Source organism: Prionailurus viverrinus, chromosome E3, assembly GCF_022837055.1.
Source record: "Prionailurus viverrinus isolate Anna chromosome E3, UM_Priviv_1.0, whole genome shotgun sequence".
Lineage (NCBI taxonomy): Eukaryota > Metazoa > Chordata > Mammalia > Carnivora > Felidae > Prionailurus > Prionailurus viverrinus.
The window spans coordinates 19,067,646-19,080,088 of NC_062576.1; the positions used below are offsets into that span (position 1 = coordinate 19,067,646).

At 53.2% G+C, this 12,443-nt stretch overlaps 2 protein-coding genes across 13 annotated transcripts in view; both read right to left on the reverse strand.

The window, feature by feature from the left end:
- Nucleotides 1–8,980, reverse strand: part of LOC125154813 (arp2/3 complex-activating protein rickA-like) — a 109,690-nt gene extending 100,710 nt beyond the window's left edge. For 9 of the 12 annotated variants that reach the window (XM_047839490.1, XM_047839487.1, XM_047839485.1 and 6 more), the window contains exon 1: nt 7,717–8,976. In XM_047839490.1, coding sequence (XP_047695446.1) covers nt 7,717–8,375 — 659 coding nt within the window. In that variant the 5' untranslated portion in view covers nt 8,376–8,976. The other 3 variants (XM_047839495.1, XM_047839483.1, XM_047839494.1) reach the window with 3 other exon arrangements.
- The window catches only part of LOC125154806 (uncharacterized), a 520,558-nt gene that overhangs the window by 461,710 nt on the left and 46,405 nt on the right, over nt 1–12,443 (reverse strand). The gene's annotated exons all lie outside the window — the stretch shown is intronic.

Below are 12,443 nucleotides of genomic sequence, written 5' to 3' on the forward strand. Positions count from 1 at the left end.
GAGAGAGAGAGAGAGAGAGAGAGAGAGAGAGAGAGGGAGGGGGGACCTGAAGCAGGTTCTGCGCTGACACAGGCGGGGCTTGAACTCCAGAGCTGAGAGGTCACGAGCCACAAGATCACAAGGCACGAGATCACAACCTGAGCCAAAGTCAGATGCTTACACTGACCGAGCCACCAAGGCACCCCAAAACAGTGGTTACTTGTGACCAGGGTAGACATTGGTGGGTTTGGAGGCTGTGGCCAAAGGAAGACATACACGTACATTTGTCTCTATGGGAGGAGAGTATTCTCCAACCGCTTTGTTTGGGTGGAGGCCCACTCAATGTGGTCTGCTTTACAAGTAACAGCATAAATGGGCTGAAGTAAAATCAACAACAAGGAATATGTTGCCTCCAGAACCCCCAAAATACGGAAAGATTGGAGACTTGTATGTCCTCAACAAACGTGTCCAACAAATGTCCTCACGGTAGGATGTCATACCTGTGCTCCCGGAGAAAGATGGGTAAGTTAAGATCCTGCCTGCAAAGATGACATGTGATAGCAGAAGGGTTTGGGTGCCCTGTGCATAACAAGGTAAAACATGTCCCCTTCAAGGTCAAGGGAAAGGTGGCCGACAGGACATTGAAATCGGCGCTGAACAGAACCTATTAGCCAAATCTATAAGAAAGAGCAAACTATTCACCGTCTTTTAAATCTGTTGGGATCCCAGGTGTTTTAAGGGTAGCAGGGTTTATACGGATAGAACTATAACTGAAAACAGTGGCTACTTATGGGGCACCTGGCTGGCTCAGTCGGTTGAGCGTCCCACTTCGGCTCGGGTCACGATCTCGCGGTCCGTGAGTTCGAGCCCCGCGTCGGGCCCTGTGCTGACGGCTCAGATCCTGGAGCCCGTTTCGGATTCTGTGTCTCCCTCTCTCTGACCCTCCCCCGTTCATGCTCTGTCTCTCTCTGTCTCAAAAATCAATAAACGTAAAAAAAAAAAAAGAAATTAAAAAAAAATACAATAAAATCTGAAAACGTCTGAATTCCAAAACTCATCTGGTCCCTAGGGTTTTGGAAAAAGGACCGTGGGCCTGCTGTACTTTTCACATCCACGTTTAAGACAATAGACACACACGGCAGGGAGGAGTGTAATAATATTTGTACATGGATCTACACTTGATTGATTACGATGGCCTCTACCTACATTTGAGAAACAGAAACAGAATCATAAAGGCCAGACATCTCCAGTCCGACAAGACTGCCTGGTGTGCATACTGACTCTGGGACCCTACACCATATACCCATGTCCAATCTCGGGGGCAGTGGGCTGTCGCGGACACACTGGGAACCACGACCACAGACATCGTTTCCACTTAGAATAACATGCTGCCTTCACGTGTAAACCAACGCCATAAGGCCACACGTGAGCACATCTGTTTAGGGTTCATTTTGGTTCAGCGAACCACGGGCTTTCTTCACTCACCTATAAACAACCCTGTTTGATTTCACAGTAGGTAATACAGTGGATGACCAGGCCACGGAAGCTCGGATTCAGAAGTCGTGGGGAGAACACATTCCTTTCCTCCTCTGCTCTATGCAGAGGCTGGACGGGTTCCACTCAGACTGAAGCGAACCAAGCACAGCCACCTCCCCTGGAAAAGGCGGAGGAAGTCAGGGCGTGGAATAGGTGGCGGGTGGAGGGAGAATGTTACCGCTGATAGAGCGAGGACACTGTTTGCGAGGCCGAACACAGAAAGGGCCGTCTCGCGGAAGGGAGACAGATGCGTCGTGGCAGCAGAGGACTCCCCTGGGACTCACGGGCAGAGATGCCTCGGACTCACATTGCCCCTAACGGAACGGGCTACCTCTCGAGGTAGAGACTCTGCTGCTCCTGGAGAAGGTAGATAGAGACCTGTGAGCGGGGTGGGTCCGCAAGGAACGTACCACAGCAGGACAAGCCAGGTAGGGACCCGGGCACACTGGACGGTCGATGCCCCACCCAGACGAGACAGCACCTACGCAGCTGCAGCTACGACCACGTGTACTCGCGTCGCGAGGGCGCGATGCCAGGCTTCGCTAGGTCTTGCAAGATTTGAGAAGAAGCTGGAAGTCCAGGTTTCCACGTGAAAACTCCCAAGTGTTCAGTATGGCCCAATGATTGTCATCAAGACTTCCACACGTAAGAAATAGACCAAACAGAACACATCTTCACCCTGCAGGCAAACATCACCCATCTTGGGTTTTCACGATTCACATATCCAGCATCTCAAAGGACTCGACCAGGCTTTCCCAACCTCACCACTCTTGACATTTGGGACCAGATGATTCTGTGCGGCGAGGCTGTCCTGGGCGGTGTAGGCTGGTCAGCAGCATCCCCGGCCTGTGTCGCCAGATGCCAGGAGCACCCCACGCCCGAGCCAAGTCACGACAAAAACAAAAACGTCTCCGGCCATTGCCAAATGTCCCCCAGGGGGCCATCCCTGGCGGGAGCCCCTGCACTAGAGCAACATCCAACTCTCAACTTCCAGGATTCTGTGGAAGCGTCGTCACACAGAATTCTAACACGGGGTTTCTTAAAGAAAGAGTTGCCTGGGTGAAGTGAGGATTTCTCCCTGCTTTGGAGGCAGAACCCTGGTTTCTGATGAACGGCAGCGCTCTCGTTAACTAGCCCGATGACCTCTTTGAGTCCTCGCTTCCTCATCATTAAACCAGGAATCCATAACATCACCTCTGGGAGTTGCTGTGGACAAGGCAGTGAGAGACTTGACTCAAAAGCATCTAGCCCAGCAAGTCAGCAAGCACCAAAGACATTTCATCCACAGGAACCCTTCCCTGGCGGGCAGCCGGCCCGGTCTCTACAGTCGGAAACACACGGGATCCGGAGTCACACCCCGGGGCCCAAGTCCTGCCTCGGCCACTCGCTGGCCGGGCAGACAACGGCAGGTCATTTTTCCTCTCTCTAAACCAGAAATGATAACAAGCACCAGTAGGTGAGACCAGGCCAGGTGGTTCGGTACAGCGCTTGGGAAACCAAACCAGGAGAGAAGTACTGATGATGGCTACTCTCGGATCTCTGAAACGTTTCTGTAAAGGAAAGGACGAGCTCGTCGACACATCCAAGAACTGAGAAGGTAGTAATGGGAGGGTGGGGCGCAGGAGGAAAAAGAGAAAAATCAGCGCAGGAATCTTCACCTCCCCAACCTTTTCCACAAGCAACTGCCCACTGGTGACCCACAGACCGAATCTGGCCACAGATGTGTTTTGTTTAGTCCCGCTCAGGGTCCTGGTGGTCGTTTTCAATTGGCATTCAATGCCACCTCATCTTCATGAAAATCCAGATTTGAGGCCTTTCTCAACAACTCCAAAGGTCGGGCCCGACAGCGGGCCCATATTCTCACCTGGCCCTTTGGTAAGACAGGCGCCGTCGGGTCCCCCACGGCCCTCACCTGGTCCAAGTCGCTCTTATTTTCTTCTTATTAGCCTGGCCCCCTGAGGCTTGGAGTTTGCAACCCTGACTTATCTAAAGGCTACTATCTAGGAGAACATTCAGGCCTCCAGGGAGAGCTTCCATCTTGGCAGAAGCCGACACCCAAAGAGACACTCCCTTCCAGAGCCTCACCCGCATAGTCAACTCTGCTATTAGGCCCCAGATCCCTGTCCTCCTGGACTCATCGACCTCACAACCAAATGCGCAAGTTCCCCACCTTGGTGCACCCCTGCCTCCACACCCTCCACGCCAACTGCCATCCGCAGCTACTGGCTTCTCTGCGTCAGGGATTTCCAAAAAGCTCTTTCTTTCCTTTTAGCAGGACTAGAAAAGACCACACTTCCTGCCTCCTGCTGGTAAGAACACCCCGGTTATCTTGCGGGGGAGGGGGCTCAGCACCCTCCCATTCTAGGCCCCTGTGGCTTGCGTGGGGCTGACTCCATTGCCATGTCCAGGGAAAGGCAACTGACCCCATCAGATACCTTCAGAGTCAATCCTGGGGCTCTGGCCACAGTGAAAGGTATTCTTTGTCCCTCTGGGACTTGAACTGAAGACGTTGGAAGCCGGGGGGTGGAGGGGTCGGGGTGGGGGGGCGATTCCTGCTTATCGACACAGCTTCCCTAAAGAGTGGAACCCCTGGAGCCAGCCCTGGCTGCAACTATATTGCTTTTGGACTCTTTTCCTCACATAGGAGCCAATCAAATTTTCAGCTTGGCTTATAACAATTCCAGTTGGTCTGGTTTTGTGGTTTTTTTTCTTTTTTCCTCATTGAGACAGGGAGCGGGGAAGGGGCAGAGACAGAGAAGATCCCAAGCAGGCTCCCCGCCATTGGCACACAGCTTCATCCCAGGAAGTGTGAGATCATGACCTGAGCTGAAATCAAGAGCCGGATCCTCAGCCAACCGAGCCACCCAGGCGCCCCTCGAGGTGGCTTGACTGACAATCAAAAGAGACCTACGCGGCACCTGGGTGGCTCACTGGGTCAAGTGTCTGACTTCGGCTCCGGTCACCATCTCTCGGTTCGTGGGTTTGAGGCCCGCGTCAGGCTCTGTGCTGACAGCTCGGAGCCTGGAGTCTGCTTCGGGTTCTGTGTTTCCCTCTCTCTCTGCCTCTCCCCCGCTCCTGTTCTGTCTACCCTCTCACTCAAAAATAAATATTTACCAAAAAAAAATTTTTTTTAATCAAACAAAAAAAAAGGGACCTACTCAATACAACAGAAGTTTGAAAGAAGTGTTGAAAGATAGAGGGGAAAGCCTCTGGTCAAATTTTCTCCTGTGTTTTTTTGTTTGTTGTGTTGTGTTACCTCTCTCCTTCCAATAAGAGTAGAGTTTCACTTAGTGTGTCAGCCATCCCTCTGTAAGGACTTACCTCGTGGTACATAATCATTTTTGCTTGCCTATCTCTTCCACACGTCTGTGGAGCCCCTTCAGGGCAGAAGCTGCGTTTGTATTCACTTGGATTCTTTTCTACTTTCCACAACGGCACATAATTTGGGCTCAATAAGGGTCTCTTGCACGGATGAATCAGCCATCCTAATTCTCTTCTTTGGGACACCCCACTCAAGAGACCACTGCATCATCCTCGCGCCTGTGATACACAAACCATCTCCCGAAACAGATTCATGCACCCATTGTCCACACACTGCATCATGAGAACTCAACTTCTTCTAGCCGTTACGAATTCTCCCACACGTCCATCCCACAGAACCTCACTGTGGGGTGACTCACGAGGTCCTCATTGTTGGGAAGAGAATACTTCCTCGCAAGACACCACTCAGAACTCTATGCATCCATCACAGACACAATGGGCGAGCCACTCACACACAGAATATCACTCCTGGCTGCGGGGGGTGGGGGGGGGGGAGGTAACTTCTCTGCTTTCTACCTTTCCTCTTGACCCAAATACCCCCCAAATCCCAATCCTGATGCCTACGCCAATAACACACAATTACAATTCTAGGCTCTCTCTTGCCTCCGTTTTTCCTCCCTAGTCCTTCGTAATTCTTGACGTGCAAAAAATACAAACTTGTCGAGGGAATCAACAGCAGTAAAGCCAAAGCTTCCCCAGGAAACAGTTTTGGCTCTGGGAGCAGAAATTGCCACACCCCTGACAGCTCCGTAACAGCTGCTGCTTCCACTGGCATCTAGCAATAAAGATTTTCAAACAGAGTCAAAGGTCAGGGCCAGAATTAACAATCCTACCACGAATCACTATTTATCCAGCTTTCATGTTCCCATTCTTGGGCTCACACCACCGGAGCGAGCTGGTAAGAACTAGATGTGTGCTGGATTGACAAATGTTTATGGAGAATCGACCCTAGGACAGGAGCCACAGCAGAGCTGGCCAAGGAAACAGAAAGATGGCAAGGACTCTCAAGGCGTTCAGTCTAATGGAGAATACTAACAAGTAAACAGGCGTTGCATTATAGAAAAGCAGGCGCTATGTGGACGTATGTAAGTGGCCAGGAGAGGGACTCCCCATCCACGTTGGAGCATCAGAGAAGGTCTTTTAGAGGCAGTGACCTTTGCCTGGACACCTAAAGAATGAGTAGGAGGCAGGTATAGGGCAGGTGAGGCGAAAGGAGCTTTGGAGACTTCCAGGCAGAGGCTAACAGGGAAGAAGGTTCGGCGGCCTCTGGCAACCGAAAGGAGCCACATACGGCTGTAATTCGGAAGCGCGAAGAGAGAAGCTGCTACGGAGGAAGCCGGAGCCAAAGAGACCCTGAGTGGCTTGATAGCTTGAAACGTCTCACAACTTTGTGCAAAAAGAGCAAACGCCCCTTTCCTCATGAGATGTGCAAACTGGCCAGAACGACAATGTGACAGATGGGTCTTGATAGTCACTAAATACTGATTTCACAATGCATGTTACTGAGAATGCTGGGGTGGGGGGAGGAGGAGACAACTCCTAAGGAGTTATCTTGTAACTCATTCACAGATGCCTGCTTGAAGCTTTGGGCCCCACGACTATTCCGTCTGCCTTCCCCTTGGCACTCGTTATTTCTATCATTTTCCTACAAATGACAGAAAAGTAGGCACCGCTAGGCTGTAGGGACAGGGATCCACTCTGGAAACAGGATAAGCGCACACGAAGATAACAGGGTGGGGGTAGCAACGAAATTGAAAACTGAGCAAAAGGTTGGGGGGGGAACGAAAGTGTAAAAAGCAAACATAGAAAGCTCAAGGGGAGGTAAAAGTGTTTTCAGACACACACAGAAAAGGAGTGTCCCCACGTGCTCTGGCCAAACCAAACGCCCCCTTTTACTCAACTGTTGAAAACAAAGAAGAAGAAAAAGCAATGAAAAAGTCACACTTTCATACCCCTTCTCGGAGGAAACAGTCAGCGGGGACAGGACGGCTCACTGCCCTGAAAGACCTTGAAAGATTTACCCCAGATAACACAGCACACCATGATCAACCTCCAGAGGCTCTCAAAACCACTACAAACTCCGGTCTCTTCTGTCATTTCATCATCGATCGCTTCCTGTCAAGCATTGAAGCCATACCAGAGAAACCTGGACAAGGATTTGCTCCCCAATCCAAAGTGAGAAAAGCTGTTTGGAAAGCCCCCCACCTCTTTTTGTTTTTCCATTTGCCCAAGGCCTTTCCACAATTCTTTCCTCCCGGTTCCAAATGTCTACAGGTGAAGAACTTGAGCAGTCCGGTCCACAGGGGCCACGGTTGGGAGACGGCACACCCTCCAAAGTCCCTGCAAGGGAGTCCCGAGTCTCCCTAAGCGGCTCCGATGGGCTCTGATCGCCCCTTACTTATTTACTGCCATCAGGCACTTGGAGGTGGACGGTCGGTCGGCAGCGGCCGGGCGACCCGGAAAGGCTGAGAATGCCGCCCCCCAGAGCACCGCGCCCGCCAGGCCTCGGGCACACTTCGCCCAAGGCAAAGCCCCGGGAGAGGGGGGGAGGCCCGGGGAAAGCTTGGGGCCAGACCCCAGAGGACGACGCTCAGCGGGGCCGGGACAATGGGCGGCGGGGACCCACGCGGCGGGCGTCCCGGGAGGCCGGCCCGCCCCACTGTTCCCGGGAGCTCGGGCGGCGGCCCGAGCTGGCCGCCTGGCCGCGGCGTGGCGCAGCCCTCGTCCCTGGCCCGCAGCGGACCCGGCGCGGAGCGGGCGGACGGCCGGGCCGGAGCGCGGGGCCCCGCGGGGCAGCCGGCCCGCCCCGGCCCGGCCCGCGCCCAGACCCCGACCCCAGGTCTCCGGCCCGCGCGCTCCCGCCCGGCACGGCTCACTCACCTGCCCACGGTCTGTTTCCTGCGGTTTAACTGCCTCTTCACGGCGGCCGCGCCAGCTGCGGCCCGCGGGTCTCGGACTGTGCAGCTCGGGGGACGGCCTGGCGGGACTACATTGCTTCCCGGCCGCCGGCAGCAGTGGAGGCGATGGCGGCTGCTCCGGGGCCGGAGCCCATCCCTCTCCGCCGGGTCACTTCCAGCGGCGCCACCAGCCGGGGGGCCGCGTTTGAAGTGTTTCTTCATGGCGGCGGCCGCGGCGGCCCGCGGGGCTCGGGCCGGGGAGGTCGGGGGACTGCCTGGCGCAGATACATCGCTTGCCGGCGGAGACAGCGTAGGCGGCGGCGGCGGCGACGGCGGCGGCAGCGGAGGCTCCTCCTCCTCCCCCTCCCGGGCCGGAACATCGCCCTGGCTGACGCGGGGGACGGCCTGGCGGAGGTTCGTCGCTTCCAGCCGAGGCGGCGGCGGAGGCGGCGACAGCGGCGGCGGCGGCCGCGGCGGCTCCTCCTCTTCCTCCTCCTCCTCTTCCTCCACCTCCTTCTCCTCCCAGGCCGGAGCAATTATGCCACAGGGGTCTAGATACTTGAGGGTGTAGTGAGGGCAGTATCGTGAGCAGAGACATGTATTAAACACCTGGAAGCACGAGGCTCGAGTGTATTTATTCATTCGTTCCACAGAAATTATTGAGCGTATCCGTTGTGCCAAAGCCTTCTTTTTTGAATGGTTGGTGGGTATTCAGTTATTGGGAACACATGATGAATAGGACTGACGTGGCGTCTGATGGCAGCACCACCTCGTCGGAAAAGACAGGAAGCAAATAATTCCCCGTGAAATACACAATTACGGTTTTGTGTTGAGTGCTGAGAAATACGGCATGCCATTCGAGTTTGTAATTTAGGCAATAATGTTGAAGCTGAGATCACAAGGCCGAATGCAAAACGGGGATATAGGAGGGTGTTGGGGCAGAGCAGGGGAGTGCGAACTGTTAAAGGAATGGGTAGAATGCCCTTGAAGCTGGGGCCACTAGGGAATGTAGGTGGGGAATGCCAAGGTTTTGGGTTAAGGCTCGCACTTTTTGTAGGTTCTTGGAGACTAAGCATAGTGATTTAAAACATGGACCTCGGGGCCAGGCTCTGTCAAGCTGATCCTAGCTCTGCCGCTAAACCATTCTGCATCAAGTTTCTTGATCGGGCTCTGCTTCTGATGCTGCGTCTCCCTCTCTTTCTGCCCCTCTCCTGCTCATGCTGTGTCTCTTTCTCTCAAAAAATAAATAAATGTTTAAAAAAAATTAAGAAAGAAAGAAAGAAAGAAACCACAGATGCTCATGTCCTACTCTAGACTCACGGAATCAGAATCTGCTGGGATAGGTCCTGGGCTATAAAGACTGGGCGTGTTTCCCATCTGGACGCATTTCATTGAAGCTTCTTTTGCACTGGCCTTTCCCTCATCTGAAAAAAACACGCAAAAAGATTGTGAGAATCTGTAAGTTAGTGTTTTAAGACATGTTGTAGGTCTCTCTCCTTCAAGATCCGTGATATCTTCACCGTAATGTGTTAAACCCTTCAATCTTGTCAAAAGGATCACGTTATTAAACAGGGATTCCTTGCGTGAACCGTGGGCTGTCTGTCTCTGAGTTTTGAAGTGGGGGGATAACAATGGTAACCCGCCTTCGGGATGTGAGGATTCAATGAGATCGCAGACACGAGGCAGTTAGCACGGATCTGGCACAGCATGAAGCCTTCAATAAATTGTTACTACTGGTTTTGATTTCCCTCCATTCCGAACACTGTTTGGTTGAAGTTACTGAATATGTCATCCCTGTGGATCAGGCTGGTTCCCCCCGCCTCAGGTTACGGCCATAACAGCCCTAATTTAACACAGGAGCCAGTTAGCTTCCCAGGACTCGTGCGGTTCTGTTACTTGCCTTGCAGGTTGTTCCCTCCTTCCTTTCAGAGCCCTCCCGGGGATAGTGGTGATGTGAACGGTGTCAGACGGCTGTCGGCGGGATTAAATGTGGCGCGCTCCCCACAGTGCCTGGCACGTGGCAGGGGTCGAAGACTGGTGGTTATTATCAGCACTGTCCCAGTTGTCATCGTCAGTGCCGTGACCATCAGCATGGGCCTGTGCTCTCAGTCCTGCGGTCCTACAGTGAGAACTCTTCTGAGCGGACATTCTGGGCTTATGCTTAAAAATTCCATGGGATTCCGCAGGTATTTTTCCAGCGCTTACTGTGATCGCTAACTCTCATCTCCCCTCTCCTTGTCTTCTCCGTCCTGTGCTGCCCGCCCAAGGCAGTTCCCTCTGTTGTTTACCCCTGACCCCCTCTCCCCAGACCCTCCCTGTGTCCTGGGAAATTCCCACTCCTTAATCGCCAGCCTCGTCTCTTTCCTCAGCCTCTCCTTAGCCATCTCTTCCCTCTCTTTGCTTTGACCCTGGTCCTTCCCCGGGGATATCCTTTTTTGAAGTCCTCTCAGATGGTGCCTCTGTTTTCTCTAACCCCGGGGTATGAGATTTCAGGATCGGGGGTGCAAGATTTGTGTCCTTGTTCTTTGACCCCCCCCCCAACCCCCCGTTTGTTTGAGATCCATGGTCCCCACGTGCAGCATCCTCTCTTCCTCCTCATTACTGTTTTCTCCTGGTTATTCACCTGATTCGTGGACGTCTTGGGTGCCTGGCCCACAGTCCTCCTGTCTGTCTCGACCTTCTTGCCATCAGCCGAGTCGGCTTCACGGTGCGTGTGGAGGAACCAGGCTACGCACAGGGCACTCGTTTTCTGGAACGCCCCGTCTCTAGTGATCACCTCTTCTCATCCATGTCTGTCACCATCGCCGCGGTGGCACCCTGCGTTTCCGCCCTGGTGCCGCGCCGCCTTATGCGTGAGCAGCGCGGCCTCTCTCCACCCCTGATCTCTGCTTTCCACCTTGCTTGGTCAGTTATTTCTGCTATGTCCTCAGGGTGTTTTTCCTTAGGACCTGAGGGGTTTGGGTGTTTTTTTTTTTTTTTTCCTGTCCTTTTGATGCCCTCTAGGCTGGTATCTCTGAGTAGAGCTTAGAGTTTCCCCTGAGATGGCCCCCTGAGAAGGACAACGGTGGGCACAGACTTGTAGGAGGCGAGGGAGGGAGACCTGTGGATGTCTCTGGAAATGGTGTCCCAGGCAGAGAGCAGGCAGGGTAGGAAGCCCCATGGAGGGAGCAGGCCTGACTTGTTCCAGGAAGGACCAGGCCAGCATGAGGGAGAAGGAGGAGGGCTGAAGGGGTCTTAGGGACTTGTGGTGGTGTCCGATGGAGAATTTTGAACCGAAGAACGAGGTGACCTGACTTGGGTTTTAATGGGATCACTCTAGCTTCTCTGTTGAGAGCAGCCTGTAGGGAGCAAGAACGGAAGCAGGGAGATCAGTTCATAGGCTGATGGAATATTCCAAGACAGAGGTGCTGCTGTCTTGGGTCAGGATGGGAGCACTGGAAGGGCTGAGAATCGCCCAGATTCTGGGTACGTTTTGAAGGAGGAGGTGATGGGATGTGTTGACAGATCGGATGTGGGTGAGGCCAGTGAGTGAAAGAAGAAGCCAAGCCCTCTGGCTCATCTCAGATGTGGCTCCCACCAGGAGGCCCCTGACACTTGCACACCAGGCCCAGCCCCTTCCGTGTTCTCTGTGCGTGTCCTTGGCGGTGGTCAGTCCGGCTGCGGCGTAGGCGTAGTGTTGAACGTTTGTCTCCCCCCGCGAGAAGAAAGGTGCGGGGAATGACCGTGTCTGCCTTAGCCACGTGCCCGCTAGACCCATTTCTCAGGCGGCAAAGTGACGAGGAACTGAATGCCGATGCTCAGGGTTGCACTTCCTGATGAGGTCTCAACATTCTGCTGTTCTGTTTCACTGGATTTCAGTGGTCTGTCTGTCTTAGAAACCAGGCCAGGGGCTGTAAGACTGAAATCCTGTTGTAAAAATTACACAAGTTAATCTGATTTCAACCGAATCCAAAAATGTCCCCCTTGAGGTGCAGGTGGGTCACAGGATCACCTCCCTGGAGAGGCGGCATTTTCCCAAGGGCCTAGGCCTTTCCAGCACACGGATTGCATCTTTGCAGCTGTGCCCAGAGAGCAGCGCTTGAGAGATTGATCTGAATATTTGAAGGTGGGGGCTGCTGCTTTCCATCCTCAGAGAAGATGTGTCACTTTAGAATTGGAATATTCTGGTGAGGATAAATTAGCTGCCCAACTTGCCCATCAGGAAGGTCCCGTAAATCGTGGATTTTCTGCAACCCTCTCCTCATGTTTTCAAAAAAGGAACACGGGGGCCTTGGTGGCGCAGTCGGTTAAGCGTCCGACTTCAGCCAGGTCACGATCTCGCGGTCCGTGAGTTCGAGCCCCGCGTCGGGCTCTGGGCTGATGGCTTGGAGCCTGGAGCCTGTTTCCGATTCTGTGTCTCCCTCTCTCTCTGCCCCTCGCCCGTTCATGCTCTGTCTCTCTGTCCCAAAAATAAATAAACGTTGAAAAAAAGAAAAAAAGGAACAAATTAAATTTTGGAAAATATCTATGAAAAACAATGATTTCACATCTAGAATACTAATTTTTTTTTAATGATTATGTTTTTAAGATTTTTTAATTTTTTAAACATTATTATTATTATTGATGTTTATTTATTTTTGAGGGGGGAGGTGGAGGAGCAGAGAGAGAGAGGGTGAGAGAGGCTCCATGCCATCTACGTGGAGCCCAGTGTGGGGCTCGGTCCCACAAACC